The sequence below is a fragment of the Pelecanus crispus genome, chromosome Z (assembly GCF_030463565.1).
Source record: "Pelecanus crispus isolate bPelCri1 chromosome Z, bPelCri1.pri, whole genome shotgun sequence".
In the NCBI taxonomy this organism is placed as follows: domain Eukaryota; kingdom Metazoa; phylum Chordata; class Aves; order Pelecaniformes; family Pelecanidae; genus Pelecanus; species Pelecanus crispus.
This window is the reverse complement of record NC_134676.1, coordinates 55,675,381-55,700,890: the sequence shown is the minus strand read 5'-3', so window position 1 is coordinate 55,700,890 and position 25,510 is coordinate 55,675,381. Positions and strand designations below refer to the sequence as shown.

The 25,510-nt window shown below is 40.0% G+C and overlaps 1 protein-coding gene across 2 annotated transcripts in view; it reads right to left on the bottom strand.

Annotated features, from left to right (window-relative positions):
• KCMF1 (potassium channel modulatory factor 1) overlaps positions 1-25,510 on the bottom strand; it is a 55,182-nt gene that overhangs the window by 4,619 nt on the left and 25,053 nt on the right. For both annotated transcript variants that reach the window (XM_075726702.1, XM_075726703.1), the window contains exons 2-5: positions 25,030-25,197; positions 12,205-12,344; positions 4,907-5,008; positions 678-852 (exon numbers count right to left, since the gene is read on the bottom strand). In XM_075726702.1, the coding sequence (XP_075582817.1) occupies positions 678-852; positions 4,907-5,008; positions 12,205-12,344; positions 25,030-25,197 (585 nt within the window). The remainder of the gene's footprint in view (positions 1-677; positions 853-4,906; positions 5,009-12,204; positions 12,345-25,029; positions 25,198-25,510) is intronic.

Sequence of the window (25,510 nt, the reverse complement as noted above, 5' to 3'; positions counted from 1 at the left end):
GAGCTAAACATATGCCAAACAAGTTACTCCTGGGAATCCTAGAGACACATCTTCATTATCTTCTGGTGTTGAAAATGAGACACCCTTCCCCCCCGCCCCCAATTTTTCTAACCTTGACCAAAATACACTGCAAATATTTGCAACAGTGTATTTATGTAAGAATTCCATGTACACCTAAAAAAAAATCCATAATATTAGCAAGTCTGGCATTCAAACAGCAGCCTGGATGCAAACAGAACATATTTTAATTGTCCATTAATACTCAAATTCAGCTAATTTCATCTTCATTGAGACAGATCACTCCTCTATAAACACCTTCATCCACACGGCAAATTAAAATGAGATGTAGTAAGGTAGGTGATGGAAGTTGGACACAATCACTTGTAAAAATATACAATACCTGTGCATAGATTAGGTTTGGGAATAAGCCTTACTCTGTCTAGAATTAAAAGCAAAAGCTAGAGACAGTGGTTTCAGCTTCAGCATCTCCATGCACAGACCCTGTGACAACCTAGCCAAACTCCTCACCTGCAAGCAGCCATCAATCACACACGCACTGTGGAACATATCTATACATGCAGCTTCATAACCACAGAATGCAGGGCAACTATTATTATCTTGAATTTTACTTCCTCTAAGAAGGGCACTGGGGTAAAATTCATGGTTAAAGCTCTTACCAGCTATAGGATCCATGGCTTCTCTATTGCTTGGAGAATACGAACTCTGAGAAGATGAAAGCCCACCAGGAGAACTGGTAGTAAAGTGCATGTTTGATCTACGTGCACGGGGGCCTCCCAAACCCCGGCCTGGGTGGAACATCCTACGTACGTGCCGAACACCACTGGATTCATCATAACCAAGACGTTAAGAAAACAGAACTGTTTGGCATTGGGTTTAAATGACAAGGACATTTGATGGGTGAAATACGCAGATGCACACTCTTCTTCAGAAAATAATGATTCAACTTCTGAGGCAAAGCTAAGGTACAGTGTAGCTACAGTGCAAGATCTGCTTACTGATCTGAACTGATCTGATCTGAACTCAGATTGTACCCATTGCTGTGTACACCAAACTCCTTGTACTTCTCCAGCTTTTTATGATGTCTAAGAAATATCCGGACTAATTTCTTAGTTTTTTTAGATCAAAGTTTTCTACTCTGTAATCTGAAAACTCTTTGACAAATGCATGTTCAGCCAAGCTTATTACAGAGGCATAGATTTTTTCTCCCTCCCCAATTCTTATGTTAAGTATTGAAAATAATAAAAAAGTTTATTGCCATTCCTATCAGAAGTACATAATAATTACTATATGCCTTTTAACTTTTGTACTTCATGCTTTTATCCAAGAAATTTCATCACCTCAATCCTTAAGAAACTGTAGGTTTCTGGAGTATTCAGCACTTTCATCACATCCCCCCTTGTTTCACCTTTCCTCTTTTAGCCAAAGAAATACCACTAACTCCAGTTATGACAATGATGCCTTTCATTTTCCCATTTTCCCCTACTTCTCCCCATCAGATGTTTATATTTCAAGTCATACGTTTTATTTGTTTTCTCATATAAACTGAGAGACAATCAACAAATTATTTAAAGATAACTTTTGTCAGAAAGTTCTTAACATTCATTCCTCCACGACAGTCCAGGTAAGGCTTCCATTTATTTCAAAGTCACTAGTATAATTCACTAGTGCAAAATGAATAGCATAGGCTTGAGTATTTTATTTTACTGTTACCAGACTTTTCACTTAGATCCTCCTATATCCCATGTTCTTTATTTTTATAATAGCGTGCTTTCCACTCATATGGTATCCATCACTGTGTAAGAGCAGTGTCCAATGTACTTTCCTTAAAACACAGTTACGGTGTAGAACCTCAGGATGTCATGGAGGCCAAAAACTCAAGACTGAAAAAACTGACTTCTTGTGGCAAGAAAGACCTGCCTATTACAAAAAGATTGTACAGAATGTTTGGCTCTTTCGAACCTATTAGTTATGCCACAGTGTAGAACACTCAATGTCTAGGGTACTCCCCTGGCACAGAACACACTTTGCCTAGCACAGAGTGCCTTGCACCTCTGAGAGTGCTAAAACTGGATGCTGCTGAAGACGAGATACCGTGTTAGATACGCTACTGCCCCCACGCAGTTTGGCAAGCTTTTCATAACTAGACCTGGTAGAAAAGGCCAGTATCTGGGGATTTTTCGAGCAGACACAGGACTGTGGGGTAACTTTTCTAACTGCAGCTTTTGAAGTGTTTTGAGATAAACATCATTCTTTCAATACTAGCTAAGCATGCACCCAAGTCTTACTGGCTTTCTTAGTAAGAAAAACCTTTGTAAACCTTAACTTCTGACAAACAGATAAACTGAATAGCCATGCGAGAACTATTTGTGTGATTGATGCTGAAAAGCTGTATTTAATAAATTTTCAAATATTTTCCTGCTAAAGTAAGAAACTGGGCTTTAAAGAGTGGTCCCCAGAGTGTAGGAATGAAGGACATACCTTGCAATGGTTGCACAAGGTTTATAACAAGAAACACATGCAGCCTTCTGGGACAACTTAAGAAAAACACACAAAAACCAAAACCAAAATAAACCATACATGTCTAATCAATACCTGGAAGATGAGACCACTCCTCAGAACTATAGCAGACCCAACAATAAAAGATATCTCGAACTGCAACAGAAATCTTCAGTCTAGAAAAAGTGCAAGCACAGAGCCTTCCCTCCTCCCCCCCCCCCCCCCCACCTTTTTTGTACATGAAGGTTGTTACAGAGCACAGAGTTGTTCTGTACAAGCTTTAATGTCATATGACGATGTTTAGAACAGCAGTATAACAGTATCAGAGAGCCGCTTTCTAACAGCTCCCTGACTTCGACAGTTACTCTTTCCTACGCTGCCAGACCCTGGATAAAAAGGGGCATCTCCTCTTCCTTTTTTCCTGCTTTAGACCTGCCTGTTGCTAGACATGACGTAGAGCCCAAGGTGGAAGAGTCACTTCAGGATACACTTATTATCAGGTTTTGGAGACCTGACAACACTGATCACTGGAACAATAGTTCCAGAAAATTCTACATGCGTTGTCTTTAATGTTGAATCATGGACAAGGTATTCCCAAAATATTTCCAAGAAAGATCCATGTTGGGATGACTGGCATTGAAGCCTTAGTCTGTATTTGAAAAGATTGATTTTTCTAGCTCAAACATTCCCAAATTAAAAGTCATCTGGTGGCATCTCTGATACTGGAGGGGAGAAGGAGCTGGAGAGGCATGAATTCCAATCAAACATCTTGTTCATTTCAGTAGGAAATTAATTTCAGTGTAACTGGGAAAATTTAAACTTCCTGGCCTACAGAGTAGTTAAGCTGGTGTTGGAGGCCCACAGTTTGACCTTTAGTACACTGCTACATAGTTATTAGGGATGTAAATTTTGTTAGAAAAAGCATATTAGGCAGGTGCTATGAAAAACTCACAACTGGCAGGAAGAGCAGACTAAACTGATAAAAGAAAAATTGCTCAGTGACACACTACACCAGCCATCAAGCAACATCTCAGAGCCATCCAAAGGCCAGGAAAGATCCAATGGCCTAGAAGATGCTCTCCCCTCAATCTCATTCTACTTCTACCAGAAAGGGAGGATGGCACAACTCTGCCCCGGGGGACACCTGACCAGGGAGGGACCTTCCTGTACACCTGGGACCAAGCTCACATGGCCAGAGCCACTGCGCTTAGCACCCTGCTCCTCCTAACTGCTGAGAGCCCTGCTTGTGTCCACAGGGAAAGGTGAAGTAGAGATAACTAACTTTTATCTAACTTTGTAGTGTTCTTTGCGTCATTAGTTAATCCTTCACAGAGCAAATAAACACACAAACTCCTTTACACTGATTCAATTATTGTGTAGTGATTAACATGTGCATTTAGAGTGTCCTGACCCTAAACCATGGTAACACTAACAAATTTAAATGCAATCAAACACAATCATAACTGAAATGGAGCCATCTCCTTAAATGCTGTCTCCCTTCTGTTAGCGTAACAAATGCCAGTTGCTAGGGCTTGGATTTTTTATTTTTATTTCAGTTGCTAGGGTTTATTTTCTTTTCCCCTTTTTTAAAAATCTTTAAACAAAAAAGCCACTATCAAAGTAATAATGTGCTCTTTTTGTATGTTTGTTTAAATGAGACAAAGGAATACTTCAGAGAGATTACTTACTGTAGGTAGGCTACATAGCCTGCATGTCATTAAATAAAAAGCCCAAACCAAAATACATTTCATCAGTTAATTGGGGGGGATTAAAAAAAAAAGAAAAATCTTCCTAGAACAAGGATAAAACCCCCCAATAGTTCCAGCTCTTCAGCCATCAAGCGTAGATAAATTTGCATAACCTGCTGCTAAGGTAACTGAAAGACAACATCCTATTTCCCAGGAAATCTGAAAGTTTTCTGAGTTATGTTACAAAATGTCACTATGAAATTATGTTATTAAAACATGGTGTTAAAAGTAGTTAAGCAAGTTTTAAATCATTTGTCAAATAATCCTCAGATCATGACCTTCATGTCAGAAATACTTGGAGCACGCTACTGAATCTGTACACATAAAGCAGCATCAAGACTAATGATCAGGCCCAATAAACCACACTGCAAGTAGAAAAACCTTGGTATCAAAGTTCTTTAAATGTTCTTGCTGTTAGAGCAAAAAGCACTGTCAAGTATACCTACAGTCTGTTCACAATCTGGTATTTATACCTTTTTAAACTAGCAAGTGAACCTTTTTATTTTTGACACACAGATCTTCAGCAACTTAGGTTCCAGGAAAACCAAATATACGACCCTTTGGCTATAAAAATCAAAACAACTCATCATGGCTACTAGATGAAACAGTCTAGCTGCTTTGCCGTAACTTGGAAAGGATATTAAATCTCTAGGAGCTCTGTGTTCCAGTGTAAGATGAGCTGCGAAGTCATCTGTGACATGATTCGGATCCCCTCCAGGTAATGCTGCACATATTGGACAAATCTGAAATGACAAAGCGAGAAAAAACCCAACTTGATAAATTTTACACAAAACAGAACTTGTATCGAGTCAATCATTAGACATTGATTCTTATGCTTTAAAATCACGTTCTAGGTATTCACAAACACCTGGATAGCAACATATTCAAAAACCCAGAAAATGTATTCAACTTCAGACATTAATTTAGACATCTTTTACTTTATGATTTTCAGAATGCTGTGAAAACCAGAGTAGAATTTTCAAATTCAATTTGCAATGTCTTGAAAATTAGTCTTTGTATGCCAATTTGCCACAGACAGTAGTCTGATTACACAGGATTACTATTTGCCTGTTTGACACTCATCCCAGCAGAATAATCAGAATGAGACCACACATAAGTATTTGCTGAAGTATCAAACTGAAACCACCCATCCAGGCAGTGCGTAACTACAGGTTTGGCAGAGAAGAGCTGATCTCCATATCCCTACACAACAGTATTTTGGGAGAAAGCACTGATGTCTGTCTTTGATCTGTTCTTTTTTTAAATCAAAACACACATTAACTAAGTAGACAAACAGTGCCATTACAATCGCCATAATTATGACTTGTTTTTGAATGACTCCACAAACAGCTTGAAAAGCATCTTCTAGTTTTGCGGACTGATTTGGAAGTTTTACAGATGGCAGATAAAAAAAATCCATTCCACAAAATTCTTCCCCCAAATGTTAAGGGCTCAAGTTAACAGCACTTTGACAGTTAAATGCAACTACTGTCTATGAATTTATCTCTCTGTTCCTCACAGCCAAACAGTCTTGTCTTACAGGGCAACTCGGGCTGCTACAAAAAGCCCAGTGCTCTTTATACATATACTCAAGTTATTGACAGTAGATCTCAAAAGACCATGGGATTAAGAACACCTATATAATAGCACACACACCTGTCTTATGGAGGTGAGGACAAGGTCTTGAAATAACTTTACTGTAAAATCTCAGCTGTTTTTGACAGCAGCTGCTACATCTTTAATAACACTTTGATTTTAGTAGTCAGCTCTGAGCAGAAAACCAGGCATTTTAAAAGCTTTTTGCTATAACCTCTTCGCCTTTAGTTTCAATGTTCAGCATTTCTCTTCACAGAGCTTCTCTTCCCAGATTTTTCACCACTACAGAAGCCATACAAGCAGACACACCACAGAGCAAAGACATATTACAGCATAATAGAATAAATACTCAACTATGCCAACATATCCTACAGCTACCCTGTAAGGACATAGGAATGGATATATTGGACAGATGATTTTGAAGTCCATAAAGTTATTTATAAGCTGCTTAATCATCAAGAATATGTTTCATAACAACAGGACACACCACCTTCAAAGCAATCTTTTTTCATTTAAGCTATTCTGAGGAAGCAGAACCCCAACATGAGAAGAACAACACACTTCTGAAAGCAGCAAAGCAGAACAAAGTTCTTTTGCTAACAGGACAAAGGCATTATGAACTGTCCATATTTGCCTCAAAAGGAGAGACACAGTCCTCAGAAAAACATCAGATAAGAAAAAGTTATAAGGAACAGTGAGAAGGAGGGAATCTAAATATCCTAACCCTAATTCTAAACACGAACTAAACTTCCAGGAACTGACTGGGAAAAGTTACTGAAGCATTGTTATACACAAACAAAAATTTAGTTAAGCATAAGCTCTGGCAAAATCACAACAAAGACTGCAGCATCACTGATTAAGCGTGACACAGCTGAAAATCATTGTTAATAGAACATGCATGAACAAATGGTGCAGATGAAAGGAAAACATTGTCAGAAGTTTCTCCTGAAGTTATGATCATTTGTATTAAAAAAAAAAAAAATTCATGTTACCCTGAATGATGTCTGAAAGATGATGGCAAAGTCGTAAGCCAATCACACTCACAGAATACCTGCCAGTTTCCAGAAGTGTGCTTATGTTACCACTACTTCCCTGTTTATGTACAAGGTAACAGCTTTAAGTGTCAGTATTTCTTTAATTGCAACAACAAACACTGTAACCTTCAAAAATGAAACAGGAAGCATTCAGGCTGTCTCAGATTGTCTATTTCATTACTGCAAGAAAAGCTCTCCTCAATTTTATCAGCAACCGATCAACAACCTAGTCCTTACAGTTCATGTACAAGGAGTCTATTTACTGTCTTGCTAAACGTAAGAAAGTTGCTGCAGTGCAATGTAATAGAAGAACATTTGTGTGTCTGTTCTGAAATGAGATTCAAAGATTACATTTGATGAAGTTTCCTAAAATTTTTGTATGTACAATACTAGCAGACTTAGAGTTACATGTTGCATTTTATTTGGAACAGTCAACTGACCTGAAACCCAACACCAACACTAACAATCATCATACTGACAGACAAATTCTTCTGCACTTGCCTTATGATGCTTACCGTTACCCTTGGACATTTACTGGTGAAGAAATACTGGTAATTACAGAGGTTTTAGTACTCACCAAAATCATGTGATTTATTCTTTTTAGTGTGTAACCTTAGAGACTTAATCAATCACAAAACTTGTGACTACTCCCACAGACACCAGTACAATTTTCAATTAAAGTACCCAGAATTAGAACAATCACCTTTGAGGAAATACCATCAAACTCTCCTCCTGAAATTCCTCTCCAGGACCTCATGCTGAGGTGCCTCTCCAAAGCGCCTGTATACTAACGCACACAGCACGGGGAATAACCACGATGAGTTAGAGATCTGCGTGCAGTCGCAGGGCTACGATCTTCTTGGGATCACAGAGACATGGTGGGATGGCTCCCACAACTGGAACATTGCAATGGAGGGATACGGGCTCTTTAGAAAGGAGAGGAAGGGGGGCTTGCCATTTATGTGACAGAGTAGCTGGAGTGCATGAAGCTCTGCCTGGGGATAGAAGAAGAGCTGATGGAGATCTTATGGGTTGGGATTAAAGAGAGGACAGGCAAAGGTGACGTTATACTGGGTGTCTACTACAGGCCACCTGACTAGGAAGAACAAATGGATCAGTCACCCTACAGACACATAGGAGCTGCCTCACCCTTGCAGGCCCTGGTCCTCATGGGGGACTTCAATCAACCCGATATTTCCTGGAGGGACAACACAGCATGACAGCAACCCAGGAGGTTCCTGGAATGTGCTCATAACTTCTTTCTCCAAACAACAGAGAAGCCAACGAAGAGAGGTGCTCTGCTGAACTTCACACTCACCAACAAGGAGGGGCTCATATGGGATGTGAAGGTCAAAGGCAGCCTTGGCTGCAGTGACCTTAAGATGGTGGAGTTCAGGATCCTGAGGGCAGGGAGGAAGATGAAAAACAAGCTCACAACCCTGGACATCAGAAGAGCAGACTTTGCCCTCTTCAAGTATCTGCTTGGAGGACTCCCGTGGGATAAGGCCCTTGAGGGTAGAGGGGCCCCAAGAAATCTTGTTAATATTCAAGGATCATCCCCTCCAAGCTCAAGAGTGCTCCATCCCAACCAATATGAAGTCAGGCAAAAATGCCAGGAGGCCTACATGGATGAACAAGATGCTCCTGGCCAAACTCAAACACAAAAAGGAAGCATACAGAGGTTACCCTCCCAGTGTAACCTTGAAGGAATACAGAAACATTATCCAAGCATCCCAGGACAAAGCAAGGAAAACTAAAACCCAAATGGAATTGAATCCAATGAAGAATGTCAAAGGCAAAAAGAAGGGCTTCTAGAAGTACATAGGAAACAAAGACTACTAGGAAAAATGTGGGCCCATTGCTCAAAAGGTGCAGGACCGGTTACACAGGACACAAAAAAGGTTCAAGCACAATGCCTCCTTTGCCTCAGTCTTTACTAGCAAGACTGGCCTTCAGGAATTCCAGGCCTCAGACCAGGGGAAAAGTCTGGAGCAAGGAAGACATTCTCCTGGTGGAAGAGGATTAGGTTAGAGAATACTGATGTGAACAGGACATACTTAAGTCCATGGACTGTGATGTGATGCATCCACAAGGGCTGAGGGAGCTGGCAGATGCCATTGTGAGGCTGCTCTCAATAATCTTTGATCAATCATAGTGACTGGGAGAGGTGCCTGAGGACTTGAGTAAAGCAAATGTCACTCCTATCTTAAAGAAGGGTAAGAAGGAGGACTTGGGGAACTACAGGCTGGTCAGCTCACCTTGATCCCTGTGAAGGCGATGGAGCAGCTAATCCTGGACACTGTTTCCAGGTACATTAAAGACAAGAAAATCACCAACAGTAGTCAGCATGGCTTCACCGAGGGGAAGTCATGCTTGACCAACTTGATAAACTTCTATGCTGAACTGTCTGGCCTGGCAGATGACTGGAGAGCAGTGGATATTGTCTACCTGGACTTCAGTAAGGCCTCTGACATTGTCTCCCATAGGATTCTCATAGACAAGCTGCTCATGCACAGGCTGGATAAGCAGACAGTGAAGTGGAGTGAAAACTGGCTTAATGGTTGGGCTCAGACAGTGGTGATCAGTGAGAAACTTGCTGATGACACAAAACTGAGAAGAGTGGCTGATATGCCAGAGCGCCGCGCTGCCACTCAGAGGGACCTCAACAGGCTGGCCAACAAGGAACCTCCTCATGAAGTTCAACATGGGGAAGTGCACAGTCCTGCACATGGGGAGGAACAACCCCAGGCACCAGCACACACTGGAGGCCACCCAGCTGGAAAGCAGCTTTGCAGAAAAGGACCTGGGGGTCCTGGTGGACCATGAGCTAGCAATGTGCCCCCGCAGCAAAGAAAGCTAATGGTGTCCTGGGCTGCATTAGGAAGAGCGCTGCAAGGAGGTCAAGGGTGGTGGTAATCTTTTGCCTCTATCCAGCACTGGTGAGGCCACACCTGGAATACTGTGCCCAGTTCTGGGCTCCACATACAAGAGAGACATGCACATACTGGAGACAGTCCAGCAAAAGGCTACAAAGATCATTACGGGACTGCAGCATCTCTCCTATGAGGAAAGGCTGAGAAGCTGGGACTGTTCAGCCTGGAGAAGAGCAGGCTCAGACAGGGACTTTACAAATGTACATAAATACCTGAAGGGAAGGTGAAAGGAGGACGGAGACAGGCTCTTTTCAGTGGTGCCCACTGACAGGGCCAGAGGTAGTGGGCACAAATTCAAACACAGGAGGTGCCTCATGAACATCAGGAAACACTTTTTCACTGTGGAGGTGACTGAGCACTGGCACAGGTTGCCCAGAGAGGCTGTGGAGTCTCTGTCCTCAGAGATATTAAAAAGCTGTCTGGACATGGCCCTGGGCAGGTAGCTGCAGGTGGCCCTGCTTGAGCAAGGGGTTGGACAAGATGACCTCCAGAGGTCCCTTCCAACCTCAGTCTGTGATTCGTGCCCACAAGTACCTAACATTGCCGCATGTACCAATGCCAAATACCTGAGAAAAATCAGCAGAAAGTAAACTTATCTGCACCACTCCGAACATAAAAATGGCCAAATTTAATGGATCAACAATTCTTTGACTTGTTCTTTGAAAAATGGGGGGTTGTGGGGGAGGGGCTGTAAAATAAAAAGTGATTCCATCCCTGAAAAACTTCCCCTTAAAGATCTAAAAATAAGTATCTCAAATAAAACACATCTTTGGATGGACAGAGATACTACAAGGACTACAAGCTCAGTATCTAAACAGAAATAATTTCTTGAAAGCCTAAGACCACAAACATTTAGAACCCATAATATTTTCCTCTTTAGTAATGTTGTGGCCTTTCACTATCTACAGTAAGACTGCAGTACCCAAGTAGTGTTATATGCATGCACACTAAACATTTATCACAAAAGCTAGATTCAAAACTTAGCACAAACATATACAATCATATTCAAGTATTAAAATATTGTCCTTTATCATAGTTTGGAACAAAGGCAGTACAACATTGCAGACTGACTCACAAAAAGGAAAGAATCGTTACTTATTTATTTACACCTACAACTTTTTCAGGAGTCAGTGGAGTAGCACGTGTCTAGAATTGCAAATTTAGACTTCATGTGCTGAGTTCTACAAATCAGAGCTGCAAACAAGGATGTGTCAAATTTAAAAACCTGGAATCTTAACATTCTGTGTCAGGAGCGTAACACTGACATCAAGTGGTGCAAATCAGAATTGCAATACTAAGCCACTGAACTTTCAATGTTCGGTGCTAGTTTGAAAGTTGTAAAGTTAAAGGAAAACTCAAGAAGATGATAAAAATTGCAGTGTGTCACTAAGTTAAATTATGATCCTACAGTGCACCAATTGTGAAATAAACTGTTTCACTTCGTGTGTTTTTAAGAAAGATCAGAACACCTTTGAGTCTCAGAAAGGTGGACAAACCACCTCCCTTATCACTCCTTCGCACGATCCTAAATAGGTTTGGAGAAGAAAGGTTCATTTTCTTCCACAGAATTCTTTGGAGGTTAAGAAAATCAGAAGATTAGAATAGAGGACCTATTGATAAGTAATTTCTTCACAATGTATTAGTGATGAATAATCCACTTCAAACATTCATGTTTTTCTAGGAATCTACGGTATAACAGTTAACCAGGTGAGAGCACCCTGGATGTCATTCTGCTAACCTAGTTTCTCCTACTCCCAAAGACAATCAGGACAGCAGGAGCTTACAACTCAGATTAAAGTATTTCTGTTGACACCTGTTTAAGAAGTGTGTTTTTAACCATGTCAAGTGTCCTAATGGTTAGGGATGGGGGGGAAAAAAACCCTACTTTAAAAGCAATGGTTTCAAAAGAATGACAACTTCCGCTGCATAAATATACCAGGTCCATTACAAAAGCTATTTGAAAAACACACCAAACTGTCTGCATGTCTTTCTCTGTCTTACAAAAGACTAGCACAGCTATGAGCTTCCAGGACAATTACACAGTGGTTGTGAAAAGGGAGACATGGCTACACAGAATAACCATAAGAGCATTCTAAATGTTGTCTTACAGGATAATAAACTCCTAAACATGGCAGCCTTCATATCAAGACAACCAAACAGCAGGCCTGAAAGAAGAAAGTAAGCTCATTACATTGCGATACCCATGAAACATAGAAAAATGTTGATGTCACCATCAAATGTAGGTATGTCTTCTTACAATGCATTTAAATGAACTCAGGCTTTAAGAAAGAATAAGGAAGATACCAATTTTCCAGAAGAGAGACTTTTTTTAATATATTTCCACCACAACTGAAAGCCAATTCTGAAGCTTCTTACCACTTCTGTTGATGTTTCTGCATGCTCAGAAGTAACATGTTCTTGAAGAGATGTTTCCGTATAACCCATTTTCCCACAATAAGGACAAGTAAAAGACTGTGGCTGCTCTACAGAGAAAGCTTCTCCACCATAGTACAAATCTGGAACAGAAAGTGTTTAAATGGAGGTTACTTCAAAGCAGTAGCGTCATTTGTTTTGTTCATGTAAACCTCGTTTTATAAATGTACCTTAATGTGATCACTGCCAAATTAACCTGGTATTTAACTGAAATGGCTATTTTAATCTTGTATAAAGGCCATAGGCTGATATTCAAGAAGTGTTCAATTACTGACAACAAAAACCAGACAGACTATGTTTCATTTTCATTAGCAAACATAACACAGTTTTCTAATATTCAGTAGGCACAAAGACTATGATGCTGCTGCTGATACTGCCAAGCCTTCCCTTTTCTACCATCCTTCTTATCCCATGTATAGGGTCACTTATGGTATTTTTCAATCATAAGATGAGTTTTCAAAAGTTAACCTCTCAACAGTACCTCAGAAATTTCAATTAAAATTTAGAAGTCCTCAGTGATACCGTATGTCAATATTTATGCCATAGCTGAACCACTGCTTCACAATAAGTAGTTTTAGAAATGTCTCAAATACATACTAGAAAAGATTGATAGTGAAAAAGGAATCTGATTATCCGTTACACGCTGCTTGAAACTTTTAGGTGTGTTGAATTGAAGCACTTTTGCACTACTGACAAAAAGCAGGCACTTTTAAGTTGCTACTGTAGAAGTTCCCCAAACTTAACATGAAAATTAATCAAATCATGCAAGAAAATAATGCTTTTCTTTCTCATCCTCTGCAGGTATTATGTATTCGAAACATGAATAAACTTCACATTCCCATCAAGATGAGAAGTATGATTTTCTCCAGCAAGTAATTTAAAATCTTTTCACTGACATTTTTTCCTAGGACTCACTGATAAGTAACTGAAAAATATTTTCATAGAATTATGAATATTCTGCTGCGAATTAAAAACTGGACAAGTATGTTCTGCACCACAAGGCAATATCTACCTAATGTGTTAGGCCTATGTCCTCCTGATGGCTTAAGTCACAGCTTCCTAGGTTTATACTATCTGCTACTGACCTCTCTTTCCGACATGACCAGGAGGAACTTGACAACATTTTTGTTCCTGCAGCTTTACAAAAGATGATGCTTAAGCTAAAAATGGACATATCTATAATCTACTATAGTAACAGGTATTATTTGACATATAACTAGGTTTTGAGGGCTAACACTCCAAGACTAATACAGGAAATGAACTGCTTAGTACCATGCTAATATGTAGAGTTAAAGTTACAGAATCAGATTGAACACACTGCAGAATGAAGTTTATGTTCAGTAAGTCCCTGTTTCCCTTATTTGGAAACTCCTTCCAGGTAATTTAAATGCTGGAGGATGAGAGAAAGACACCCCTTTAACAGACATGGTAAGAAATGCCCAAGTAGACAGACAGCCTTGCCAAAGAAGAAACACTACCTGACACACCAACCATTTTAACGGTTCACCAAATTATCTATCACACTGAGCTTGAGTACCATCCTGAATCTAGGTTCATTTATTCACATACACATGAGGAAAACATTACGTCCAATCATCCAAAGTAAGAAGTTCCCAGCCAATTAAGTCTTAGTTCTCCAAAGCAGCATTTGAGGTTCCATTAAATGTTTTATACAATAAGGCACAGAAGAAACTTTTCATTAGAGAATGGAATTGCATATCAGGTATGACTGAAAGGGAGAACTACAAAGACTGAAAGTCAGCATGAATGTAAGTTGGAAGACATGCCCAGAAGAGTAGCATGCCCACCCCCCAACCTGAAAGTCGTTTATATAGTACTGAAACAAACAGATGCCTGGAATCATTATTAGAGGGAAACCCCAAAGGTCCTTACACAACATGTATCAGGACTCAGTTCTGAATGCATCTGAGTCACCCAACACACAAAAAATGGTCATTTCCTTGACAGGTTGTCAGGCATTCAGCTTGCATTCTAACGACAAGACATGTGGTATGTCTTAATTCAAAACCTCTGTCCTTACCTGATCCCCTATAAATCCATGAGAAGAACCAATGAAGCTATGCAAAGGAAGGTCTACCTTCCCACATTTGCAGGAGAGGTCACCAGCCAACACTTAAATATACCATATTCAACTGAAGATGACAATACTACCAGATTGGAAGAAAGCTTCTTAAAAACTCTTAAATCTGCTTGTTTGGTTTATAAACTAAGTATCCATCAGCTTTAGAGTGGTTCTGAATGCTCGAAAACAGGAACCACAGCAAATTCCCCCATGTCAAAGCTTCTAAACTATCTGTAGTTCTTATCCATTACTCACAGTAAGCTTGTGTTTATTCTGTATGAGTACATTGGTACTATAATTACTCTGGCAGGTGAACAGAAAACCTGGGTCTGAGGCAGGATTACACCATTAGCATTCAGAACTCTGACAGTCCCGATGTACAGGTGTTAAGCAACATCACCCTACAGGATGATCCAATTAGATTTACTTACATGCACAACTATCTTTTAAATTGAATAGCTTCTCTAAAATTACAGCACACGTTTTTCAGGTGGTGACCTGTCTCGTTTCCAACACTTCCACTCTCCTCTTATTTACATGATACACAATAAAGACTTAGATGAAAATTAACCTGCTCCAAGTTTGAGGTGTTATGGACACTGTTTCAGATATGACACACAGAAGTTCTATGTAATTCACAGAACTTCAAGATTTGGGAGCTCCTAACCAGTGCCACTTCAGTACATATTTCATTAAGTACCCCCCTGAAAGTTTCTCCAAGAATCACATTCAGACTCCCATTCTGATGTAGCCAAAAACCTGAGTGGGGGTAAAAAAATTACCAATATGCTGCAGCACACTCAAATACAAAGAGTTTAAATATGTCATGGTTTCAAACGAGGAAAGCATAAATAAGATTTACATGGGACAAAGTTCTAGGCAGTCACTAAAACAGTCTGAATGGATCAGCCATACAGACTCTGGAACAGATATTCTTTCAGAAAAACATATCTATAAGGCAAAGGATTCAAGATGAGGGTTGTCTAGAACAGATAAATGCAAAATGCTTCAATGAAGACAGATGAAAGAATCCTCCTTGCAATTATATGAAGAAAAATTCTAACTAAAGCAGCTCATTACACAAGTTGTTACAGTATATACCAAAAAGGAAAGCTTTAAAAGCATTCTTACTTCTCCAGTGTCATTGCACAGAGGAAATGTAAACTTCAGTTCTCACTTTTTCAGTGTCCTAAAGATATAACTGAGTTGGAACTTAAATAAAGATTCTGGGAACAAAGTAAGATGGCCGAACTTTTGAACTGAATATTTAAGAAGAACTCTAAATTTAACTGTATTTAATCTGCCCAAAACAGCACATGCAAATGCTGTATTGTTGTCTGAAACACAATAATTGAACAAGAACTTCTGCAAAAAATTCCGCGTACCTGTGGGAATATCAAAAAACCCAGTCACAAACACATCGAAAGCTAATGACAGTTTGTTTAGTTGATCGTCTGATTTCCCTCAAGCTTTGGTATGATCTTCATGATGATGATTAAATACCTCTTTACTGACTGGAAAACTGAAATTCTCCATCACTGCAAATACACAGACACACATTCAAGAACACCAAGTCAAATTTTCCTTTGAAAACTCTTTCTAGCTCACCAGACTAATTCCTGGGACTTTTTGAAGTCCTAGCATCTTATATACTGATCTGGATAGAACAGGAACGTGATGACTCAAAAGGGGAAGCTAATAAAAAAAGGGGCAAATAATCTTATTCTTTAGAGGATTTCCATGTTAACAGTAACTTCTACATCTACTGTCTAAAAAGAAAAAAAAAAAATCGCTCAAAATTATCAGGTGGTCTAAAAAGATCTACCTATAAACCTCACTACTTCATGAATGTAAGTATTTTCAAGCAAGGCAGAAGTACCACCTCCAACTTCCCGGACGAGCAAAGGGCACAGGGCCACAACCAATCTGAAGAGAGTGGTACATAGATTAGCATGCAGGTAAAAATATCTTTTCCTTAGATATGTTTTTAGCTCAGTCCAGATGTCAAGAATTCCAGCAGTACACACTGCTCTATCACAGAGGGTAGAGGTTTGACAAGTACTGTCAAATCCTGTGTTTCTGGTCCTTGCTTTTAGATAATATGAAACAAGCCATTTATTAATTAAAAAGATAAAAATCTGAGTTCTTTCCAGCCTCCTGATTATACTCCTGCATATTCTCCCACTCATACCTCCTTCCACATCTTTCTCATCCCACAGCAAACGTACATGCACATGCCAAATAAATAGGCCTTCATCTAGAAAACAAATTTTAAAATGCACCTGTCAGAAGTTAAATCAGTCACTGGCAAATCCAAATATTTTTCCTTTAGAAGTTTATACTACCCTTCTTTCCTCCTCAACTTTAATCTGTCTCCACCTCTTACAATCAAAATCTGTCCCTTTTCTAAACTAAAATACAGGTCACCAGATAAGTTTTCTTTTAAACTATAACATAAATTAAAAAAACCAAGAGGTTGGTAATTAAGTAGTATCATGAATCTTTGCGTCTAACTTTATCATTGAAGTTACTGAATGGGTATTTCTACACCTGTTTTGTTTTTACAAGTACATAAAATATCCTAAAAATTATGAACACAGTCATGTTATTGACTATCAAAGGCTCTTTTGCTAAGGAAGACCCTAACAATTAGAGGTAGTACGGGAAGAAATGAAAAGGCCATGCTTCCATGGCTGCAGAAGCGAGGCAACCTACAATTGTATTACTGTTTTCATTTACAGTTGTATTACTGTTATGATGCAACTGGCCCATGACCAAAGAATTATCCCTTCTGGCCACAAAGAAATCTTTCAGATAATGTATTTTGATTCTTTCCAAATACCTTCCTACACAAAAGCAGAAGTCCATATCTCTTCAAACTCTTCTGGACCTCTAAAGCCCTCTTTTCAAAGTAGCTAGGAAGACAAGACTGCTTGCTAAAAAAGAAAACTGGAAAACTGGACTAAATTACATCCCTCTCGGAGAAGATTCATTACCCACACCACTTATCAATTAGAGGAAGAATACAAAGGAGTAAAAGGATCAGAATACTGCCTAAAGAGGACTCAATAATAGTTTATAAAGTTAGGTTTCAAGCTCAACAGTGTTTAGATAGCGTAACTTTTCAGCGGGGGGGGACACACCACCAACCCAAATTTAATGTGAAAACAAAAAATACGAGCAGTTTTGCTTTATTACCCATCTACAGCTACAGACTGATTGTATTTAACATTTAAACCTAACTAACACATTCTTAAACTTGGCAGGAGGTTAGTAATGAGACAGAAGTACAGCAGGATTCCTTAGATAAAAATCTTTCAAAGAGATGATTCAGGACTACATTTTATAACAGCTTGTCCTTGCTTTCTGTTAAGACATATTTCTTTACAAGGGTACACAGCAGTCAGGAATTTTAGTTTCACTTTTCTTCATATGAGTAATGTAATTTCAATTTGATATATACATATAGATAAAAATGTTGGTATTATACAAGTTGTAGTGTATTTGATTGAATTTTTTTTTAATGCTTGAAGAAACTAAATGGTAGCAACACACCATATTTTACAAAGCATAGGTTTTCCTGTATCACTGATCAAGCAGCCATACTATTCAAAACAGTATTACCCTTAAAACTGCTGTTACTTCTACTTTGTTGCAGATTTTCTGAACAAAAATACGTTCTAAAACCTGCTAGATACTCTGCTATAAACTTAAAGAAATAATGCTTACCTACCCTCTATTTATAAACATTTCCATAAAAGAATGGGCCAACAGGAATCTTATGAAATTCAGCCCAGCCCTGGGCAAGCAGACCTCGCAGTGATGCCAGCAGGGCCAGGGAGCAGCTCTGAGGAGATGGTGCTGGGTGCAGGGGGGGCAGCAAGCTGAGCAGGGGCCAGCCATGTGCCTAGAGCGGTATGAGTAGGGGTGAGCCCCTCAGCTCAGCACCCATCAGCCTCCTCCGGGCACTGCATCTCATTTGGGGCCCCCTAGTACAGGCAAGACATCACACTGAAGTGAGTTCAGCAGAAGGCGATTAAGATGGCAGGGCTGAAGCACTAACCCTAAGAGGAGAGGCTGCAGGGCCAGCACCAGTTCAGCCTGGAACAGACAGCTCTAGGTCACCTAACAGCAGCTGCCCCCATACCTACAAAGACAGGATCAAGGAGATGTAGCCAGGCTCTTCACAGTGCTGCAGTACAGGAGGACAAGAGGATATAAGGAGAAACATTTTCCTCCATGTAGACAGGCAGCGGAACACGATACCCAAACAGCCCCTGTGCCATCTCCATTCCTGGAGGTCTTCAAGACCCAAGTGGGCAAAGCCCTGATTAACCTGGTCTGACCTCACAGTTTGGAGCAGAAGGTTGGACCAGAGACCTCCAGAGATCCCTCCAACCAGAATTATCTTATGACTGATCCTATGAAACAAAGACACACAGTGATACAGCTGTAATACTCATCTAGACTCTAATATTCAGTTAATCACCAATGTCATCCTGCTTTACAGACTGGAGGGATCTACTCTCAAGGGGTGGAATAGACTCTACTCACCTCACTTGGAACTCTCCCCTTTCACTACAAAGGCAGTGCAAGAGCCACGTTTGCTAGAGTAAAATGTCAGCTTGGTTGAATCTGGAAATAGCTGCCCACTCCTTCCAGCCAGAGCATCACTATTCCAATCTTTCAGCAAGTTTCCAGTACAGCTATGTCTAGCAGAAAGAAACAGCACATCCTCCATTTTTCTTCATGCAGTTTCATCAGCCAATCTCAGTATTCAACCTCACAGCCAGATAGCACTGGGCTAACAGCTAACTGTGTGACAGTGTTGTGGTTTAACCCCAGCTGGCAACTAAACACCACACAGCTGCTTCCTCACACCCCCCCACCCCACCCACCGCCATGGGATGGGGGAGAGAATTGCAAGGGCAAAAGTAAGACGACTCATGGGTTGAGACAGGAACAGTTTAATAATTGAAATAAAATAAAATAATAAAAAATTGTAGTGAAAAGGAGAACAACAAAAAGAGGAACAAAACCCAGGAAAAAACAAGTGATGCAAATGCCCACCACCTGCCAACCAACACCCAGCCAGTCCCAAAGCAGCAATCACTGCCCCCGCCCCCCCAACTCCCCCAGTTTAAATACTCAGCATGACATCATATGGTACAGAATACCCCTTTGGCCAGTTTGGATCAGCTGTCTTGGCTGTGCCCCCTCCCAGTTTCTTGTGCACCTGGCAGAGCATGGGAAGCTGAAAAAGTCCTTGACTGGCATAAGCAGTACTTAGCAACAGCTAAAACATCAGTGTGTTATCAGCATTATTCTCATTCTAAATCCAAAACACAGCACTATGCCAGTTACTAGGAAGAAAATTAACTCTGTCCCAGCCAAAACCAGGACAGAGAGACATGCTGCTGGGGCTGACAATGACAACATGGCAGGTATTCAGTTATTTGTCCAGCAGCAGCCGGGTGTTTTGTTTCCCCAGCAGGCATCAGGGCCTTGAGCTGACCAACAGGCTTTAGCTGCCTTGACCAGCCTCAGAGCAGACCCTTACACATACCCTCGGCCCGTGGACTAGATCTAAGGTCTGGCCATGAACTATGCTGCAGCTGCACCCAGCCCTCCTCCTGACTTAGATGGGTTTCCTGTGTGGACCCCAGAGCTGACTTTGTCTGGGACTGTCAACAGGATCTGCTCCTGCCACCAACCCTGCCCTGCACACCCTGTCAGCAAGGACACTGCCCCTGCATGTGCTGTGGTCACCCTCAGCTCCTGGTTTGTTATTCTTTGTGGAGCAGCCCCAGTCTTGCTGCTCCCCAACAATAAGAACCACATGCTGGAGCCATGAATGAGCACAGATGCTAGTGAAGATGAGAGAGGATTTGCAGCCCATCTGCCAATACTGAGCAGTGCTGAAACAGCAGCTGCTGCTCAAAGGCAGGGTCAACTAGCTGGGGAGCAGCTCTGCTGAAAAGGACCAGGGGATCCCAGTGGACAGCAAGCCAAACATGAGCCAGCAGTGTGCCCCTGTGTCACTAAAGGCAAACAATGACCTGGGCTAAATCAGTAAGAGAACAGCTGTCAAATCAAGGCATGTGATTATCCCATGTTACTTGGCACTTGTTAGGCAACACCAGCAACACAGGGTTCAGTTTTGGTCTCTCCAATTCAAGACAAATACTGAAATAAAATGGAGAGGATCTAAGGGATTTTTTCTGTGTTGTGTGTGCATGCACATGTTTGTGTCCACCAAGACAGTTAGAGGGTTAAAGAACTTGATGTAAGAATGGTTGAAGGAATGGGGTTCATACACCCCACAGAAGGCTCAAGGTGGATCTCACCTTCAACTTCTTATACTGAAAAAATAGTTGTAGAGGAAATATAGGTATGCTCTTCAAAGGGAAGCATGGTGATGGGCTCCAAGCACAAGCTGCTTCAGAGGAAATTCCAACTGGATAAAGGGAAACAAAAAAGCCTAACAGTCACTGTAGGAACTAAACACTGGAATAGGTGGCCCAGAAATGGTGAAACATCCCTTAACGGAAGTATTCAAGACTTGGCTTGATGGGATAGCCCAGCTTATGTCCCTGCTCCCAACAGGAGGTTGGATCAGATGATCTCCAGACTCCCATTCCAAACAAACTAGACTATTCTATGGTGCTCTGACTTAGCAAGATATGCACTTACCAGACAGATTTTGTTCTAGCAGTTGAAAAATCACAAAGATTCTGGTGAAGCCAGTCAGGCACCACAGTACACATTATCAAGGTAACCATTATTTAAGCAGCTCCCTTTGCCTAAGCATTAGGCACAAAAGGTGGTAGGATCTCCTGTCACATAAGCACCTGAGCTGACAAGTGAAGGTTCTGTACTTTTATCAAAAGTAAGACAATGATTTTGGCAGAGAATGCTACTAACAATTTTTATTACTTTCTTTACCAGTATAAACCCTTTAAAATGGCAGGGGTAATGTGCAAGGCACATGCTTAAAATCATAAAGCATCCTAACAGCTTAGGATTCTTTTTTGGGAGAAAGAAAACTGAGAAATTTGCTCTGAACTTCTCCATTGTCCTGACAAATTGTCCTACAAAAAGCACAAAAGTACAATGACTGCCTGGTAAGCACATTCCTGTTCTTTACACAGGCCTATTGCAATTCTACTCTTTGACCCCTCAGAAATAAACTAATTGGATTTGTGCTTTAAAGGCCACCTGTCATTACATATGAGACTTCATATTTTATTTTAAGCTCTGTCCCTGTTACAGCAACGTATCACTCTTGGTGTGGGTGTGTGTGAGTGTGTTAAAACATTTTTTTCCAGTGTCTCTTGTGGGGACTGAAGAACAATAGCACTGCCATTGTTCTGGATCCCATCTTGCTTCAAAATTAGTACTAGGTCATACACCGATTCTTGAAAGACAAATATGCCAACCAGATGGTACAAGAATGAACACGTGTAGCCAGAAATCACTAGGGCTTTTTATTTGTTTTCAGTGTTCTCATATGGGCTCCTACACTAGTCTGAGTCTCCAGGGGGAAAGAATAAATCAAATCAATCAAAAAGGTCCTTCAGAGCATCTGAAGAAGTCCATCTTCTTGCAATATACTCCACAATATTATTACAGTACCTAGGAACCCTAAAAACTGATCAGAATTTTCATGAAGGTAAAAAACATGTTAACTTTTTCTATGCTGAAACAATCCCAGACACATGGATCATCGATGCAATTAGCCACCACAATTCTGAACTTGATCGCAGCTTTAGGCGCAGAGTACTTAAGCAAACTCCACAGCTCTCTGCATGTAGACAGTGCTGGCCAAACTGGTGATGGGACTAGGAGGTACAGGGTCCTTTTCATCAACTGCAGATGGACCTTGAGAAAGTGACTCACCAATCCCCATGCATGCTTTTAAAATCAGAAAAATGACAAAGACTTCCTCTGAAGTGCTTGCATCAGTTTTGCAATGGAAGGATGCCCCACTCTCCTTCCTTCTCCTTGGTAAAATACTAATCTTTACTAGCTATCCACTTCCCTCCCCACTGCCAGCAAAAACTGGAAGTTTGCTCCTATTAAAAATAGTTTTCATACCTCTGAATCACACCTGATTACAGACAACACTATTGAAATTTGTCAATGGCCAGGTAAACTACAATTTTCACACCTACGTATAATAACAGCCTTCCATTCTGTGTTTCTACTGCAGTTTTCCTCGCTTAGGAAAACTCCCTACTCATACCGTCATACATTAGAAAATATTATCCTTCCATTTGACGTCACTAGGAAGCGACTGAAGACTTCATTACTTGTACGCCATTTAGTTTTACATTGCCAATCTTCCCCTTGAGATTATTTTCTTTTAACACGCTAAACTACTTCCTTGGTGATTTTTAATATTCACTAGCACAGCTATCCTGACAACTCTGAAACAGGTCATTCCAGACTAGTTCTACCATTCATTATTGATTTTCTAATTAAACTTAACATTCCTTAGCTTCTAATTTTTTCGATATTCCTCAAAGTCACATGATCTGCTTGACTACACAAGGCCCTTTGAAAAGTTACTGTAGTTTCTCTAAGCATCTGCACAGTACTGTAAAGGCACACTCCTTTATGTCTTACATTCTACACGGAACTGTAAAATAAAAACATTTTAAGAATTACATCAGAGACCTTCCTGAGCCCTAAGGAATACGTATTTATAAATATTCCCTAATTCATTCTTCAGTGTATAAGCTTACAAGGTCACTAGTCCTCAGATGCCATCAACCTTTGCTGTGGTTCACAATCTGGTGGTGATGTATTCTTTCCTGTTCTTGTCCTACAGTGTTAATCAAACCAGGAGTTTTGCTGCAGAGCTGAGCTGCAGTATTTTTTTTCCTAACACTGGTTCTGTGGGAGCAATGCTGAGATATCAAGCCATATGGAATTTCTACAGCTTGTTTTCTCATTCTTATTATTTAAAGGTAGTACAGCAGCATAAACACCAAGCAATGCAGAAGTAGCCCTTGGAATCCTATTACCCATCTCAATATTTCACCATGAACCTTCTTCCACCTCGCCATCTGTATTCTTCAGGCAGGCTTAAATAGTAAAAAATAACCCCTCTCTGCCCCCACAACATACACAAATAAAATGCATTAAACCAAAAGATACTTCAAAGAGAGAAAATCCAAGTTGCAAGAAACAAATTATATTTCCTAGACATTCTTAGGTTCTGATCATAGGCATTTTTTAAGAAAGCAGTGTTTATAACAAGTTTCCTCATTGCAGTACACTGAAAGCTTTGACATTCAATGTTAGCTTAAGGCTTCATAGCAGGCATGTTTCAGGCCCTCTTACCCCTATGATGCATTTAATGTTTATGGCAATACTGTCCTTTTAGACCATGTGCAACATCTAAGAATAACTGTTGCTAAGGGGCTAAGGAGTTTGAACTGTGCATCTCAAACAGTGACCAGAATCCTGAATTAATATACTGTACACAGAGAATTTTACTTCATTAGTGAGACCGAAAGAAAGAAGCCTGAGAAGAAACACATGCAAGCTAAACCAGTGGCATGCATTTTTGATAACACACTAAAATATTTCCTTCCAATCCCTGGATTCCCAGGGCTTGGATTTTTGAAGTTATGACCAGGCAGTCTTAGGGCAAGCAGAGACCTGGGAATTAAAAGAAAATGAAAGACATCCTCGTTCAAAGGCTATTTTGAGAAACCAATTGCATACTTCTCCATATAGCTATTCACTACTCTTTAAGCAATGAAGTAGTAGATTTTACTTCTGTTTTAATCAAAAAAGTGAAGAAGTAATTTACAGTTCTTAAGACTTCAGCTTTTAAGAAATCAGATTTAAAGAATTCAAAATGTAAAGACCAATACAGCTGGAATCGCTTAAAAAAGTTTTATTAAAATGCTAGCCCTGTGGGCTTAACATAAAAATGAAATACATGTCCAGCATCAGCAACATCTTAGAGCAGTGGTTTGTCACGGAAGTATCTTCTGAGTTACAACCTGTTACAAATACAATGCAATAGAAACAACAAGCAGGATAGGAGACAAGAACAATTATTTTTTATTTTAAATATTGATATGGCTTTACGGTCAGAAATAATTCTTAAATTAGCAGATCTTCAAAGGAGTTCCAAGAAAACTACATGCTAGTCCTTGCCACTAATCTTTTGTACTCGGTATATATCTTGTATATATACTAATCTTTTATATAGCCCATCACTACCTCTGCTGTACCTACAGTCCCACATAAGCCACCAGCGAGTAACATTCCTACAAAATCTCGCCAAGATTTTTCTGCTTGTACACTGTGGCACTTAAATAAAGCATACTGAGGAGAGAATGTTGCCTCATCTTCTGAACTGGAAGAAGTTAATTAGGAGCAGCCATTGTTATTAAGTGTATTTGTCAGTCTGATAACCTGATTATGAGACCAAAATAAAAAAAAAAGATTAAAAATATATACGCATCAATTGAAAAGAAATATATAAATCAGTTCTTGTATGCTAAAATCAAAGAAAACATGCCTGTTTTTAGAAGATGAGAACTTGTTCTTATTTTCTGTGTACTAATGGGGGAAGTGATTAATAAGCAGAAACATGAAAATCCATATTATGTTTGCAGACACAACATAGCAGCAAATTGCTGGACTTTGAAGTTATCACTTACCAAAATCTACTCTTGTTAGTATGCACTGCATTGGATGGTCAGTTGTATGCCTCGTCGTCGTTGCACCACTTTCATAACACGTTGCACACAGATCGTAATCGTAGCAAATTAAACACTTGTATCGGCGACCTCGAAAATTTCCTTTTAAACATGCATCACAGCTGACACCTGTAAACAAATAAAATTGCTTTAAAACAGCAATAAATGCACCCCTTTTTTTTTTTTTAATAAGAGGCAGATTTGTTGCTATTGTCTCTCAACAACGGAAAGGAGCCAGCCATCTGACATGCACAGCTGACAAGACTCAATTTTTAAATGTATTTATGTCTTTAAAAGATTCTGCTCTCCCAAAATTAGAATCTTTAATTCTTGAAGTAAAATAAAGGGCAAACTCAAGCACCTGAAATAATAATAGGTTAAGTTATAAAATCTTCTCGGACACACCTTCCTACAGCCACCTTTACCTGGTAGTATTGACTGG